The following is a 16,334-nucleotide window of genomic DNA, read 5'->3' on the forward strand; positions in this document are numbered from 1 at the left end:
ACATTTTTGTATCCTAGTGAAGTGCAGGCCCTTAAGGATGTATTGTTTGGAGTCCATATGGAAAAAGCAATATGAGGAATTAGATTGCATCCAGTTTAAATGACATTGAGTTGTCCTTGGTGTAGAGCAGCACAGTCAGTCATGGAAATAGGATACCCGGGAGCAGCACTGGGAATTCTACAGGAAAAATCTTATTTAACAAAAACATTTTTTAGGGGGTAGATCGGCTTTAATATTGCAGAAAGATTGTAGCTTCCATCAATGTAATTGTCTGCATCTTCTTCCAATCCCCCATATATACTTTTGCAAATATACAGTGCCTTGCGAAAGTATTCGGCCCCCTTGAACTTTGGGACCTTTTGCCACATTTCAGGCTTCAAACATAAAGATATAAAACTTTATTTTTTGTGAAGAATCAACAACAAGTGGGACACAATCATGAAGTGGAACGACATTTATTGGATATTTCAAACTTTTTTAACAAATCAAAAACTGAAAAATTGGGCGTGCAAAATTATTCAGCCCCTTTACTTTCAGTGCAGCAAACTCTCTCCAGAAGTTCAGTGAGGATCTCTGAATGATCCAATGTTGACCTAAATGACTAATGATGATAAATACAATCCACCTGTGTGTAATCAATTCTCCTTATAAATGCACCTGCAAGAGGCCCATGATCACTCTGGATGAACTGCAGAGATCTACAGCTGAGGTGGGAGACTCTGTCCATAGGACAACAATCAGTTGAAAGCCATTTCTTAAAGATATCCATAAAAAGTGTTGTTTAAAGTTTGCCACAAGCCACCTGGGAGACACACCAAACATGTGGAAGAAGGTGCTCTGGTCAGATGAAATCAAAATTGAATTTTTTGGCAACAATGCAAAACGTTATGTTTGGCGTAAAAGCAACACCCTGAACACACCATCCACACTGTCAAACATGGTGGTGGCAGCATCATGGTTTGGGCCTGCTTTTCTTCAGCAGGGACAGGGAAGATGGTTAAAATTGATGGGAAGAAGGATGGAGCCAAATACAGGACCATTCTGGAAGAAAACCTGATGGAGTCTGCAAAAGACCTGAGACTGGGACAGAGATTTGTCTTCCAACAAGACAATGATCCAAAACATAAAGCAAAATCTACAATGGAATGGTTCAAAAATAAACATATCCAGGTGTTAGAATGGCCAAGTCAAAGTCCAGACCTGAATCCAATCGAGAATCTGTGGAAAGAACTGAAAACTGCTGTTCACAAATGCTCTCCATCCAACCTCACTGAGCTCGAGCTGTTTTGTAAGGAGGAATGGGAAAAAAATTCAGTCTCTCGATGTGCAAAACTGATAGAGACATACCACAAGCGACTTACAGCTGTAATCGCAACAAAAGGTGGCGCTTCAAAGTATTAAATTAAGGGGGCTGAATAATTTTGCACGCCCAATTTTTCAGTTTTTGATTTGTTAAAAAAGTTTGAAATATCCAATAAATGTCGTTCCACTTCATGATTGTGTCCCACTTGTTGTTGATTCTTCACAAAAAAATACAGTTTTATATCTTTATGTTTGAAGCCTGAAATGTGTCAAAAGGTCGCAAAGTTCAAGGAGGCCGAATACTTTCGCAAGGCACTGTATATACTGTATATTTATACATACATACTGTAAATACATACATACATACATACATACATACATACATACATACATACATACATACATACATACATACATACATACATACACTACTGTTCAAAAGTTTGGGGTCACTTAGAAATGTCCTTGTTACTGACAGAAAAGCATTTTTTGTCCATTAAAATAACATACAATTGATCAGAAATACAGTGTAGACATTGTTACTGTTGTAAATTACTATTGTAGCTGGCATCTGTGATTTTCAATGGAATATCTACATAGGCGTACAGTGGCCCATGCTGATGCTCCAGATACTCAACTAGTCTAAAGGCCAGTTGTATTCCTTCTTTAAGCAGAACAACAGTTTTCAGCTGTGCTAACATAATTGCAAAATGGTTTTCTAATGATCAATTAGCCTTTTAAAATGATAAACTTGGATTAGCTAACACAACGTGCTATTGGATTGATGGTTGCTGATAATGGGCCTCTGTACACCTGTGTAGATATTCCATAAAATATCAGCTGTTTCCAGCTACAATAGTCATTTACAATATGAACAATGTATACACTCTATTTCTGATTGATTTGATGTTATTTTAATGGATACAAAAATGTGTTTTTCTTTCAAAAACAAGGATATTCCTAAGTGACCCCAAACTTTTGAAAGGTAGTGTAGTACATCCCTATAAAATATATTTTCCTTTATTACTTTCTAACACTACCACCCCTCCCCTAATTGGAGTAAACTAGTGAAGAACAACACTTAGGCTTCTACTTCCAGCTTATACATACTATATACATTTTACGGGCACGGTCTATTTTACATTAGTTATATTTTGTTTGTTTTTTACTCCTGTCCTTCCTCTAACGTCAACCTCTCCCATTGAATTATTTCACAAAAGTTCCGAAGCTATATACATTTTACAGACACAGTATGTTTTACATTAGTTACCTTGTTGTTATTAGTTGTTATTTTTCCCAACCTTCAGCTCCATTTCTATTTGACATATATGTTTTCACTGTGCTGTTTCACAAAAGTTCTGAACCTTTCTATTCCTATCATTTCTACAGATTGTAAAAAAAGAGAAAAAAAGCTGTTGCTAAAAGTATTATATTATTGATTGATTGACTATGACCTTTCAAATCACCCAGTAGTGCAATCTGCAGAGTCAACTACAGGTAAATGTTGCAATTCTTCAGCCAGTCCTGGACCTACGACAAAAAACAAGCTACATATGGACAGTACAAAAACAAATGATGAAATGATTCTGTCTCTTCTCAGCAAATCTGCAGAGCTGGGAAGGTTGTATCCCCCATATTTATAACAGTCTTATTTGTTACAAAAATGTTGTATAATAATTTAAATTTAAAAATGTAATGTTTGCATCCGGTGTCGTTTTGCATATCAGTTCATGTGCCATGGAATCGGTACGTCGAAAATCTCTGCTCAACTATTTTGCAATCTACATGGCACAGCTGTCAATTTTTTGGTCCTTAAATTAAACTGGTATACTTTATTTATCACAATTTTCTTTAACCAATTATGGTCTTTAATGCAGGGTTGACAGACAAGTTCCCTATTTTTCCCCCTTCCACTTCCATTTTTGCTGTAATGCTGCAATTAATTGGTTGTAATTTGGCAGACATTTCCATATATTTTTGTTGTGTGATATAACTCCACCAGTCCTATTTATGATATAATTTACAAAGATTATATTTATATATATATTGTTTTTAAATCGTGTTTATTAGTATACTATATTAGTTACTATTCGTTTATTTGATTTTAACCACAATATTTGTTGTATTACTTTTTCAGTTTTTTTTCTGGTCAATTAAATTGAAATTGCAACCAACTTTCTATGGCTTGTTTTAAAAATAGCAATATTTGAGATTATTTCATTTTCAAATAACTGAAAGTGTGAGGTTGTAATCTGAATAAAGAGAAAAAGGCCATTCTTGGACATAGGGTGAGACATTCTTATTAATTTGCTAGAGGACCAGTTTGAATTTAAGTATAACTTTTGTATGACTGAAGCCTTTAGTGAGAGGTCTAATGCTTTAATAATTAATCATGTCTGCCCTCCGAATTAATATTCATTATATAAATATGCCTGTTTAATTTTGTCTGGTTTGTCGTTCCAAATAAAAGGGAATATTTTGAAGTAACTGTTTGCTCGGTGTAGGCAAGAATGTAAGCAAATAGGTAAACTGGAATAAAGAGTTAATCAGGGTGATTTTTCCACAAATAGACAGGTATTTTCCTTTCCATGGTGTCAGGATTTGGCCAGGCTTGTTCCGGTTTTTGGTCACTAGATGCCCCCATTGTGCCTTTTGACCTTTTGTTTTCCCTTGATCCCCATTATTATTTGCACCTGTGCCTCGTTTCCCCTGATTGTATTTAAACCCTTTGTTTTCCTCTGTTCTTTGCTCTGTGTTTCTGTCAGGACCCGGTTACGAACCCGGGTCTCCGGAGTGAGAAACAGTCACTTAACCAACTGAGCCACGAATAGTCGACAGAACCCAGAAGATGAGGCAGACACAGCAGTACTTGAGACGGTGTATTTAATGAAGTAAAAAGTGAAGTTCTTCAGGAAAACATGTAACTCCACAACCTCAAAAGGAATCCTACAAGAACAAAGGTAATCCTCCAAGACAAAAAAGGTAAATCCACAAGGTGGAAGGTAAAGCACAAAAAGCCTCAAAAGATACTCAAACAAACAAACAAGAACAAAAAACAGAATTCCACAAGAGAGTCCACCGGGATCAACAAGAGGCACAGGTGCAAATAATAATGGGGATCAAGGGAAAACAAAAGGTCAAAAGGCACAATGGGGGCATCTAGTGACCAAAAACCGGAACAACCCTGACCAAATCCTGACACATGGTAGCAAGATTGTATCCATTTTTGTTAACTTTCTATAAAAATGCATTGGAGTGAGATCATTTATTTATTTCAGGATCTGTATACCGAGTATGTCCACATCAACATCAGACCATTTTATTGGTAAACTACGCAGTAATGTAAAAGTTTTATTTTTTAGTGTTCCAATACATAATTTGGTTTTAATCCAGAGAGGTTAGAAAAAGTATCTAGATCCTCTACGAGGCTGTGGAGGGATCAACATAGTGGACTTAAAAGAAAACATGAATCATCAGCGTACCATAACATCTTTGTTTTTAAGCCTTGGATTTCTAAACGCTTGATATTATTGGTAGATCTTATTTTACTCCTCTTGACAGTTTAAAACTTTGAGAAGTAGCCATGATTTACTATTTTACACCTAGGGTTACTATACATGACTTAACCCCATTTTATAAGGGATTCTCCAAAATTTACATATTCCAGGCATTTATATATAAACTCCAGTCGTACTTTATCAAAAGCCGTTTCAAAGTCAGCTATGAATAGCAGGTGTGGTTTCCCAGATATTTCATAGTGTTCTATTGTTTCCAGTACTTGTCTTATATTATCTCCAATGTATAGTCCATGTAAAAAACCTCTCTGATTAGAATTAATAATATCCTAAAATACCTTTTTAATTCTATGTGCTATACATTCTGCTAGAAGTTTTGCATCACAACACTGAAGTGTAAGGGGCCTCCAATTTTTTTAATGGACTGGATCTTTATATTTACTACTTGTATCCTGTTTCAGTAATAATGAAATCAGACTTTCTTGTTGAGTGTCCGATAATCTACCATTTATATAGGAGTGGTTAAAACATGCTAATAACGGTCCTCTGAGTATATCAAAAAAGTTTGGTATACTGTACCTCAACTGGTATGCCATCCAGCCATGTAGTTTTCCTGGACTTAAAGGCTTTAATTGCATCAAGAAGTTCCTCTGTAATTTGGCCTTCACATGAGTCTTTCTGTACAGCTGTTCATTTTACATTATTCATAGAAAAAAATCCATACAATTAGCTTTGGTTAGAGGATATAGAGGAGACTGAAACAAAAACATATGCTTAAAGTACTTTGCTTCCTCTTTCAAAATATAAATTGGTGAATCATGCGTGACCGTCATTTTTAACAAGTTTCAATAAATTATTTTTTGTTAGCATTTCTATGTAGAAAATTGTAAATAATATATTACACTTGATCTTTCCTGAATATGTTCCTCCATTTTTTTCAACCCCCACTAACTTATTCTGAGCCTCTGTTAGACCTTCTGTTTCCTTTGTTAATATGGACTCTTTTGACCTAAATTGCTTTTGTTTTATAGATGAATTCCATGGCCTCTAAAGGCACATTTAAAAGTGTCCCATACAATGGGATCTGCTGTACATACGTTATGTTGGAAAAATTCAGTTATAAATTTCTGTCCTAGTTTTTTAAAAGTTATCATTCAATAGGCTTTGTGTACCATAGTGATTGAGTGTCCATTAAGCTGTACCATTATATTTGCATTGTTACTAAGCAACCCTCCAATTGTTCTCCACTCTTCCACCTGCTAAAGCCCCTCTCCATCCCAAGTTGGGTTGTCATCCCAGCAGGCCATCCCCACGGATCTCTTTCTAATGGGGTTCAAGAGGGCTCCATCCTAGCCAATTGATCCTCAGATGTCCCCTTCACATTGACAGCTTCTCTAGCTTTTTGACTGAATGTTGATCAAATCAAATTAGCTGCCATTCATTACAGTAAAAGACTATAGACATACGCCTCTAGAAGTGGGGTTAGTCTTAAACAGCCGTCAGAAAAAAATTGTACAACCCCGCTAATCCTGCAACTGTGTTGCGAATGGATCTGAAATATGTATGAAGTACAAGTTAAACACAACTCTTGTCAGGACGAAGTTAATCAAAAATTATTCTACATCTGCAGAAGTTTGCTCCAGTGAAGTGAACATAACATGGCCGACTACAAGAAAACGATCCCATGCAGGCTCTGGGTGGCCCGAGGGAGCCATTTGGGACGCAGACATTGTTATGACCAAAACACTTGATAACGGGATCCTTCTAACAAGCCAGGGGATGGTAATGCCCATTGTTAGTGACTGAGTGTCCATTAGGCCTTCAGATCTGAGTGAATAGGCCCTGGTGTGCTTTCATTTTGTGCTACCTTGTCATTAAGGTACTGCTGAATGTCAATGCTGAGGGGACATCATCCAGCGGTAACGACGGGTTACTCCGGGTGTCAAGGACGAGTTAAGAATGCTATGGAGTTTAAGCCTTGTGTGCAACCTCACAGCTTAGGTCCATGAAAGCTGTTAATGGTTGATGAGTAGTTTTAGTGGGTGAAGGCTGTTGAGAATGTTGGGAACAAAAATATAAACACAACATGAAACAATTTCAAAGATTTTACTGAGTTACAGTTCATATAAAGAAATCAGTCAATTGAAATTTAATTTATGGATTTCACATGACTGTTGGTCACAGATACCCCCAGAAAAAGGTAGAGGCGTGGATCATAAAACCCGTCAGTATTTGGTGTGACCACAATTTTCCTCATGCAGCGCGACTCATCTCCTTTGTAGAGTTGTTCAGGCTGTTAATTGTGGCCTGTGGAATGTTGTCCCACTCCTCTTCAATGGCTGTCCGAAATTGCTGGATATTGGCGGGAAATGGAACATTTCGATCCATGTCGATCCAGAGAATTCCAAACACGCTCAATGGGTGACATGTCTGGTGATGGAAGAACTGGGACATTTTCAGCTTCCAGGAATTGTCTACAGATCCATGCGACATGGGTCCGTGCATTATCATGCTGAAACATGAGATGATGGCAGAGGATGAATGGCACGACAAAGGGCCTCAGGATATCATCACGGTATCTCTGTGCATTCAAATTGCCATTGACAAAATGCAACTGTGTTCGTTGTCCGTAGCTTGCAGTTGTGAGGCCGGTTGGACGTACTGCCAAAATTCTCTAAAAAGACAATCGAGGCGGCTTATGCTAGAGAAATGTACATTCAATTATCTGCCAATAGCTCTGGTGGACAATCCTGCAGTCAGCATGCCAATTGCACGTTCCCTCAAGTTGAGACATCTGTGGCATCGTGTTGTGTAATACAACTGCACATTTTAGAGTGGCCTTTTATTGTCCCCAGCACAAGGTGCACCTGTGTGGTGATCATGCTGTTTATTCAGCTTCTTGATATACCACACCTGTTAGGTGGATGGATTATCTTGGCAAAGGAGAAATGCTCACTAACAGGGATGTGCACAAAATTTGAGAGAAATAAGCTGGATGTTTTATTTCAGCTCATTAAATATGGGACCAACACTTTACGTGTTGCATTTATATTTTTGTTCAGTGTATATACATAGAGATCATTGAAGGTGGAGGCCATGGCAAGTGGTTAAAAACTGTGGTCAGACATGAGGTGGTCAGACATCAATTAGACCTGCATTTATGCATGCAAATGGAATGCTTTTGATAAACCTTTAAGGATTTCTCTAAAACAAGGTTTTTAGATTACCATTGTGCAATGTGTAATGTGTACTAAATCGGAAAACAAGTCAGAGCCTAGCACAAAGCTTCAAGATTCAAAGCAGTGCACCAAAATACATATCTCACATTGCAAGAGAGGCTGGCGGTTTTGAGACGAGTTTCACAGCTCCCTATCCAGTATCCATATTGACCAACACACTCACAGAATAGCTGTGAGTTAGAGCAGAGCGGAGAAGCACGGTAAAATGGTGTCAGCGGTGGGATCTCCTGACAGTAATCCAATGTGATTTGCAATATTGACCAGTGGGAAAGCTTTAAGTCCAACGGTAAATGGAATTCGACCCAATTGTTGTTTGGAGATTGTGGTTGGGTTGAAAGAACGTTGTGTAAATGGCAGTCCTTGACCTTTTGTGGGAGTGAGGGTCAAAGCAAACAGGCTCTTTGTGTGTGTGTGTGTGTGTGTGTGTGTGTGTGTGTGTGTGTGTGTGTGTGTGTGTGTGTGTGTGTGTGTGTGTGTGTGTGTGTGTGTGTGTGTGTGTGTGTGTGTGTGTGTGTGTGTGTGTGTGTGTGTGTGTGTGCGTGCATGTGTGCATGTGTGGAGACATGGACTCACCAGCACACGGTCTCCCACTCGAAGATCCTTATCCCCGCCTTTCTTGACCGATCCACTGTCGGACATGTTGGAACCTGACTCGTTACCTGTCTTCACAGAGCTGTTGAGCATGCCCTCCCTGAGTGGCATAGCCACACGCTGACCAGCAGGCGGAGTGCCATTGCCGCCATGGAGTGTCAGGTTCTGAGCTGTCAGCGAATCAGTGGAGTGGACTTCGCTTCCGTCGCCCACCGGTTGCCGGGTGAGCTTGGAAGGGCGCGTGAAGATGCCCTGGTGGGGCTGGCACTCAAAGTAGCGCACGCCGCCCACAGAGCCGTCATTTTTCCCCAACAGGTCATTGAGGACCACCCCAGCCCACTGTCCTGGGGCGAACTGGGTCTCACCCAGGTAGGCAATGACGCCTGGTTTGACCCCGTTGACCCAGACACGTTCGCCAACCACGTAGTCCCCAAGGACGTCGTCTCCCACCTCGGATGTCTTGGAGCTTGACTTGTCTGAGGCATTGCTGCTGGGGAGTGGGGAGGTCTGCTTGTGTGGGGAGTCTGTGGAGGTAGAAAGAGAGATTATGGAATTCCTATCTACATCCATTTCTATGGTAGAGATCACAGAATTCTTATATTCATTCAAAATGGCCATGGATCTACAGTATGGTCTTTGATTACAATGCTCTAGAGCAGTGCAGAAGTGGGGAGAGAAAAGGCGATTACATACAGGTCTACAAACAAATAATGTGAAAAATAATAAGCAAAACAATGTAGCTCGTCTAGAGGATCAATATTTGTGTTGTATGCAGGTTACAGTCCAGTATTCTCATGCATGCAACGTAAACTGCTGAAATAAGGAATTCAGGCATTATAAACACAATGGAACATAAATACAACTTGTCATTATTCACCTTAATCCTCAGCATACTTCTACACATTTTGTTAACGCCAAATATAATTGTTCAAGCCAAACCTGAAGTTGAAACCATTCTCAGTCTGAAATAGTCACTTTTACAGTATCTATTTATCCAATTTGATCACATCACAAAACGGATCGGCGAAGAATCGGCCGTGCTGCATCCAACACAACAGTGGAGTTTATGCGAGGTTAGGCATTGCTCTACTTCCTATTGAAAACTGGGTCAGTGAGATTTACTCTAATGCACTGATGATTAACGTTGTGATGCTGCACCACAGATGCGGTGCTTTGCTGTTTGGCACATGCTGTTTAGATGAGCACTATCCATTCTGCTGAGAGACACTGGAGCTGTTAACTGTAGCAGGGCACAGAGAGCATGTGATCTGCTGCGCTGGCTGCACTGTAATATATGTGTGTGTGTGTATGTGTGAGTACAGTTGGTGCCAGGACTGTCTGTCTCTCTGACACCCAGGAGTGATTTTATGCCCCAATTGCTCCCATATGTTGTGAGACTGATAGAAATGGTTGCAAAATGGGTACTACAGTGAAAAAAAGAATGTGTTTTTAGTTTTACCAATAGGCATGATAATTGAGTTTTTAAACTTAATGGGGTCTTACAATGGCATTTATGGAGGTATGTTCTCCTGCAGGAATGTAACATTCACCACTTAGAAACATTTTGTTTTGTACCACATTGGGTTCTACGATATGGGCAAAAAATCTAATTGTGATTTATTTGACCAAATATTGCGATTTGACCTGTGATATAGATCAAAACACTTGGGTGAACTGTTGGAATGATTGAAATAGAATGATTTATGTTAATAAGCAAAGTGGAAAGGAGCATCATTCTTGTTTGAAACAATCTGTTGACTGCATTTGACCTAACAGAACAGCATGCAAAGTTATAGTGAATCTAACAGCGAGGAGGAGGAACTGTGCTGCTTGATTGACAGGGGGTGGGGCTCGGGGGTGTGGGAAGCAGCCACAAGAGAAGAGGGAGAGCGACGACAAACAGAGTAAACTATAAAAATTGACATTACACACGGCTTAGTGGCGTTTGAAAATATTTCATGCTATATGGATCTCTTGTGATATGGATATTGCACATGTCAATATTGCGATTACTGGACTGAAACCCTGCCTACATCATTTTTGCCAGGACCCATAAGGTTCTGGTACTATTTAGGGAATAGGGTGCCATTTGGGACGCAATCCCTGTAACAGCTACTCTCTCTGGCCATGACTAATGTGTGTTTGTACAGGCTTATTAAATCTCAACTTCCACTACATTTGGACCTGTTATAGAAAAGGGCATAGCATACAATTTTCAGTTGCTAATGTCATTGAAATAATATTTTAACCCCAAATACTGTGATTTATGAGACGACGAACGGCACTTGTACGCTTCTTATTTCAAGTAACTATACTGAACAAAAATATAAAGGTAACATGTAAAGTGTTGTTCCAATGTTTCATGAGCTGAAATAAAAGATCCCAGAAATGTTCCATACTCACAAAAAGCTTATGTCTCTCAAATTTTCAGAACAAATTTGTTTATGTCCTTGTTAGTGAGCATTTCACCTTTGCCAAGATAATCCATCCACCTGACAGGTGTGGTATATCAAGAAGCTGAATAAAAAGCAGGCTCATTACACAGGTGCACCTTGTGCTGGGGACAATAAAAGGCCACTCTAAAATGTGCAGTTTTGTCACACAGGACGATGCCACAGATGTCTCAAGTTTTTCTGACTGCAGTAATGTCCACCAGAGCTGTTGCCAGATAATGTTATGTGAATTTCTCTACCATAAGCCGCCTCCAACGTCGTTTTAGATCATTTCTCAGTCCAACTGGCCTCACAACCGCAGACCACGTGTAACCACGCCATCCCAGGACCTCCACATCACATTTCTTCATCTGCGGGATAGTCTAATACCATTCACTCGGACTGCAAACTAAACTGTGGGTTTGCACAACCAAATAATTTCTGCACACTGTCAGAAACCGTCTCAGGGAAGCTTATCTGCATGCTCGTCGTCCTCACCAGGGTCTTGATCTGACTTACGTTCCGCAACATAACCGACTTCAGTGGGCAAATGCTCACCTTCCTTGGCCACTAGCACGCTGGAAAAGCGCGTTCTTCACAGACAAATTCCGATTTCACCCGTCCCGGGCAGATATCAGACAGCATGTATGGCGTTGTGTGAGTGAGAGGTTTGCTCACCCACACAACGTTTTGAACAGTGCGCCCCTTGGTGGCAGTGGGGTTATGGTATGGGCAGGCATAAGCTATAGACAAGAAACACAATTGCATTTTTTCAATGGCAATTTGAATCCACACAGATAACGCGATGACATTCTGAGGTCCATTGTCGTGCCATTCATCCGTCGCCATCACCTCATGTTTCAGCATGATAATGCACGGCCCAATGTCACAAAGATCTGTATAGAATTCCTGGAAGCTGAAAATGTCCCAGCTATTCCATGGCCTGCATACTCAGACATGTCACCCATTGAGTATGTTTAGGATGCTCTGAATCTACATGTATGACAGCGTGTTCCAGTTCCCACCGATATCCAGCAACTTCGCACAGCCATTGAAGAGGAGGGGGACAACATTCCACAGGCCACAATCAACTCTATGTTAAGGAGATGTGTCACACTGCATGAGGCAAATGGTGGTCACACCAGATAGTGACTGGTTTTCTGACAGACTTTTTATTTTTTAAAGGTGACCATCAGATGCATATCTGCATTCCCAGTCAGGTGATATCCATAGATTATGGCCAAATGAATTCATTTCAATTGACTGATTTCCTTATATGAACTGTAACTCAGTAAAATCTTTGAAATTGTTGCATGTTGCGTTTATATTTTAGTTCAGTGTATAATCTATAGATACAAAAATATATTATACCTTCAAAACAAATATGATTTTTTTAACCAAACAAAGCTTTACACATCTCCCTATGATGGCAATGTCCCTGTGAGGTCGTGTGTGTGTGTGTGTGTGTGTGTGTGTGTGTGTGTGTGTGTGTGTGTGTGTGTGTGTGTGTGTGTGTGTGTGTGTGTGTGTGTGTGTGTGTGTGTGTGTGTGTGTGTGTGTGTGTGTGTACAATGTCAGGAATGTGTGCTTGTGTAGGTCATGTATGTGTACTATGCAGTATTTTTGTGCTGGTGTTATTTGTGAGGTAATGCAGTATCTACAGTAGCAGTGTGTGTGTGTGTGTTGTTTTTATGTGTGTGTGTGTGCACACTCCAGCTTGTGCATGCATGTGTGTGTAACATGTGTGAGCTTTGTCAACAGCATGGCCCTGGTCCAACACAGAGAAGACCCCTACCCACCCCCTACCCAAGTCCCAGCCAGTCAAACAAGCGTGCACCCAAAAGACTGATGCAGTGCTAGTCCAAGTGGTTGGGTTGCCGTGGCAACGGAAGATCGATGGGGAAATGAGGCAGGCAGCAGGAAGAGCAAGAACAGAGGCCTCACTTTCACTATTGTGCCTGGCTACCTCCCACAACCATCTGAATCCCACTATTCACCAGCCCCACACAATGACCCCACCACAACTCCTTAGAACACCCCTTCACACACCCCCTCTCTTCTCCCTCTCTCCGCCTCTCTCTTTTCCTCTTTCGCTCTCTCTGAGAACCAAACTCTTTCAGACTTAAGTTCAATAATGTCAAATAAGTTGAAAATAACTATGGATTCCCTAATAATATACTGATGTTATTTCCTAATTAAAATAAGACACATGAGGGGGGCCTCCCGGGTGGCGCAGTGGCTCTGTGCCACCAGAGATACCACGAAATTGGGGAGAAAAAAAGGGAAAAAATACAAATAAGAAAATAAAAATAAGAAACATGGTATCCATTCACTGTTTTGGGGCTGTCACTTCAGATTTCAGGGACAGTCCAAACGGCAACAGAAGAAGATACTAGAACTAGGCCTTTAGGGGCGACTCATTCCTAAACACTTTTGTCTCTGCAACGATGCTTTGGTTCTCGACAGTCCACGAGGATGTGACCTCTAAAGTCAGAACTTTTGGGAGCAGCTTTTGGGAGCAGAGGTAATATAACATCATTTTTTTCTGAGATTGACAGAAACATTTTAGCAGGGTTGGGGTCATTCCAATTTAAATTAGTCAATTTAATTCTCAAGCCAATTTTCCCCAATTTTTCTCTACGAGAAAAATATATAATTTGAATTTCAGTCTATTTCCTGAATTGACTGAATTTAAATTGAATTTAACAACCCTGATTTTGTTGTCCGTAATATGTTGGTGCGCCATCATATACAATCACAACGGATTTCTAAATCGGTATTGGTATTGAAATCCAATGAGGATGAACATAGGGACAACAGGACATTATCTAGGCCTACTTTCTTATTGTAAAATCTATTGGAACTCAATAAATGGAAGACCATGTACTGTATTATATCACCAATCAACGACAGAAAACCCAGCAATGGTCTTGAACCAAAAGGAAAAAAAGAGCAGGGCTTTTAGTACACAAGTGGAAATGTGCTGACCAAACAGCTATTCACTCAATGGGCCTATAGCTCTAACCTAATTCAGTGGGTGTGCACTACAGGCGGTTGATGAACACTGGGAAATGCTGACAATCAATTAGTAGGATTAGCTAAATGACTATGACTACCAGCTGTTCCTGAAATGACACTAATCTAGAAAATAATTATAAAGGCTATGTTTGGATTTTTTTTGCAGGGGGGGGGCATGGTTCCAGATGTTCAAAACAGTTTTAAAGATCATTCAATGACATTGCTGCCATGTTATACGCATGTTATAATGGAATGTAGCAGTTATAAAAGGTTTATGAACGTATACATAGGTTAAGTTTGGCGATTTTATTTTTTTTGCAGTGGGGCCATAGTTCCAGATGTTCAAAACTTTCTTAAAGATAATTTGAAAGACAATGTAATGAGTAGCTGTTGTAGATGTTATGTCTAATGTAGCTGTTTTTGATGTTATAATGTCTTATGTCTTACCTCCTAGACAAGTGCTGCCTTGACATTAAATAACTAAGATTATATCAAATCTAATTTAATTTGTCACATGCTTCGTAAACAACAGGTATAGACTAACAGTGAAATGCTAACATATAGGTACTTCCCAACAATGTAGAGAGAAATCAAATATAGAAATATTACAAAAGTATAAAAACATAATAATAAAAGTAATAATAAATACACGATGAGTAATGATAACTTGGCTAGATACACGGGGTACCAGTACTGAGTTAATGTGCCGGGGTATGAGGTAATTGAGGTAGATATGTACATATACAATTGGGCAAAAAAGTAAGTTACCCCACTTAAAAAGATGAGGCCTGTAAATTCCATCATAGGTACACGTCAACTATGACAGTAAAAATGATAAGAAGAAAAATCCAGACAATTACATTGTAGGATTTTTAATGAATGTATTTGCAAATTATGGTGGAAAATAAGTATTTGGTCACCTACAAACAAGCAAGATTTCTGGCTCTCACAGACCTGTAACTTCTTCTTTAAGAGGCTCCTCTGTCCTCCACTCGTTACCTCTATTAATGGCACCTGTTTGAACTTGTTATCAGTATAAAAAACACCTGTCCACAACCTCAAACAGTCACACTCCAAACTCCACTATGGCCAAGACCAAAGAACTGTCAAAGGACACCAGAAACAAAATTGTAGACCTGCACCAGGCTGGGAAGACTGAATCTACAATAGGTAAGCAGCTTGGTTTGATGAAATCAACTGTGGGAGCAATTATTAGGAAATGGAAGACATACAAGACCACTGATAATCTCACTCGATCTGGGGCTCCACGCAAGATCTCACCCTGTGGGGTCAAAATGATCACAAGAACAGTGAGCAAAAATCCCAGAACCACACGGGGGGACCTAGTGAATGACCTGCAGAGGGCTGGGACCAAAGTAACAAAGCCTACCATCAGTAACACACTACGCCGCCAGGGACTCAAATCCTGCAGTGCCAGACGTGTCCCCCTGCTTAAGCCAGTACATGTCCAGGCCCGTCTGAAGTTTGCTAGAGAGAATTTGGATGATCCAGAAGAAGATTGGGAGAATGTCATATGGTCAGATGAAACCAATTTAGAACTTTTTGGTAAAAACTCAACTCGTCGTGTTTGGAGGACAAAGAATGCTGAGTTGCATCCAAAGAACACCATACCTACTGTGAAGCATTGGGGTGGAAACATCATGCTTTGGGGCTGTTTTTCTGCAAAGGGACCAGGACGACTGATCTGTGTAAAGGAAAGAATGAATGGGGCCATGTATCGTGAGATTTTGAGTGAAAACCTCCTTCCATCAGCAAGGGCATTGAAGATGAAACGTAGCTGGGTCTTTCAGCATGACAATGATCCCAAACACACGGCCCGGGCAACGAAGGAGTGGCTTCGTAAGAAGCATTTCAAGGTCCTGGAGTGGCCTAGCCAGTCTCCAGATCTCAACCCCATAGAAAACCTTTGGAGGGAGTTGAAAGTCCGTGTTGCCCAGCAACAGCCCCAAAACATCAGTGCTCTAGAGGAGATCTGCATGGAGGAATGGGACAAAATACCAGCAAGTGTGTGAAAACCTTGTGAAGACTTACAGAAAACGTTTGACCTCTGTCATTGCCAACAAAGGGTATATAACAAAGTATTGAGATAAACTTTTGTTATTGACCAAATACTTATTTTCCACCATAGTTTGCAGATAACTTCATAAAAAATCCTACAATGTGATTTTCTGGATTTTTCTTTCTAATTTTGTCTGTCATAGTTGATGTGTACCTAT

General features: G+C 40.0%; 1 protein-coding gene across 7 annotated transcripts in view; it reads right to left on the bottom strand.

Annotated features, from left to right (window-relative positions):
* Positions 1–16,334, bottom strand: part of clip2 (CAP-GLY domain containing linker protein 2) — a 70,694-nt gene that overhangs the window by 39,047 nt on the left and 15,313 nt on the right. For 6 of the 7 annotated variants that reach the window (XM_046327393.1, XM_046327379.1, XM_046327370.1 and 3 more), the window contains exon 3: positions 8,630–9,171. In XM_046327393.1, the coding sequence (XP_046183349.1) occupies positions 8,630–9,171 (542 nt within the window). Of the gene's footprint in view, positions 1–8,629; positions 9,172–9,586; positions 9,737–16,334 lie in introns of those variants that run through there. The other variant, XM_046327388.1, reaches the window with a different exon arrangement.

Source organism: Oncorhynchus gorbuscha, linkage group LG02, assembly GCF_021184085.1.
Source record: "Oncorhynchus gorbuscha isolate QuinsamMale2020 ecotype Even-year linkage group LG02, OgorEven_v1.0, whole genome shotgun sequence".
Taxonomy (NCBI): domain Eukaryota; kingdom Metazoa; phylum Chordata; class Actinopteri; order Salmoniformes; family Salmonidae; genus Oncorhynchus; species Oncorhynchus gorbuscha.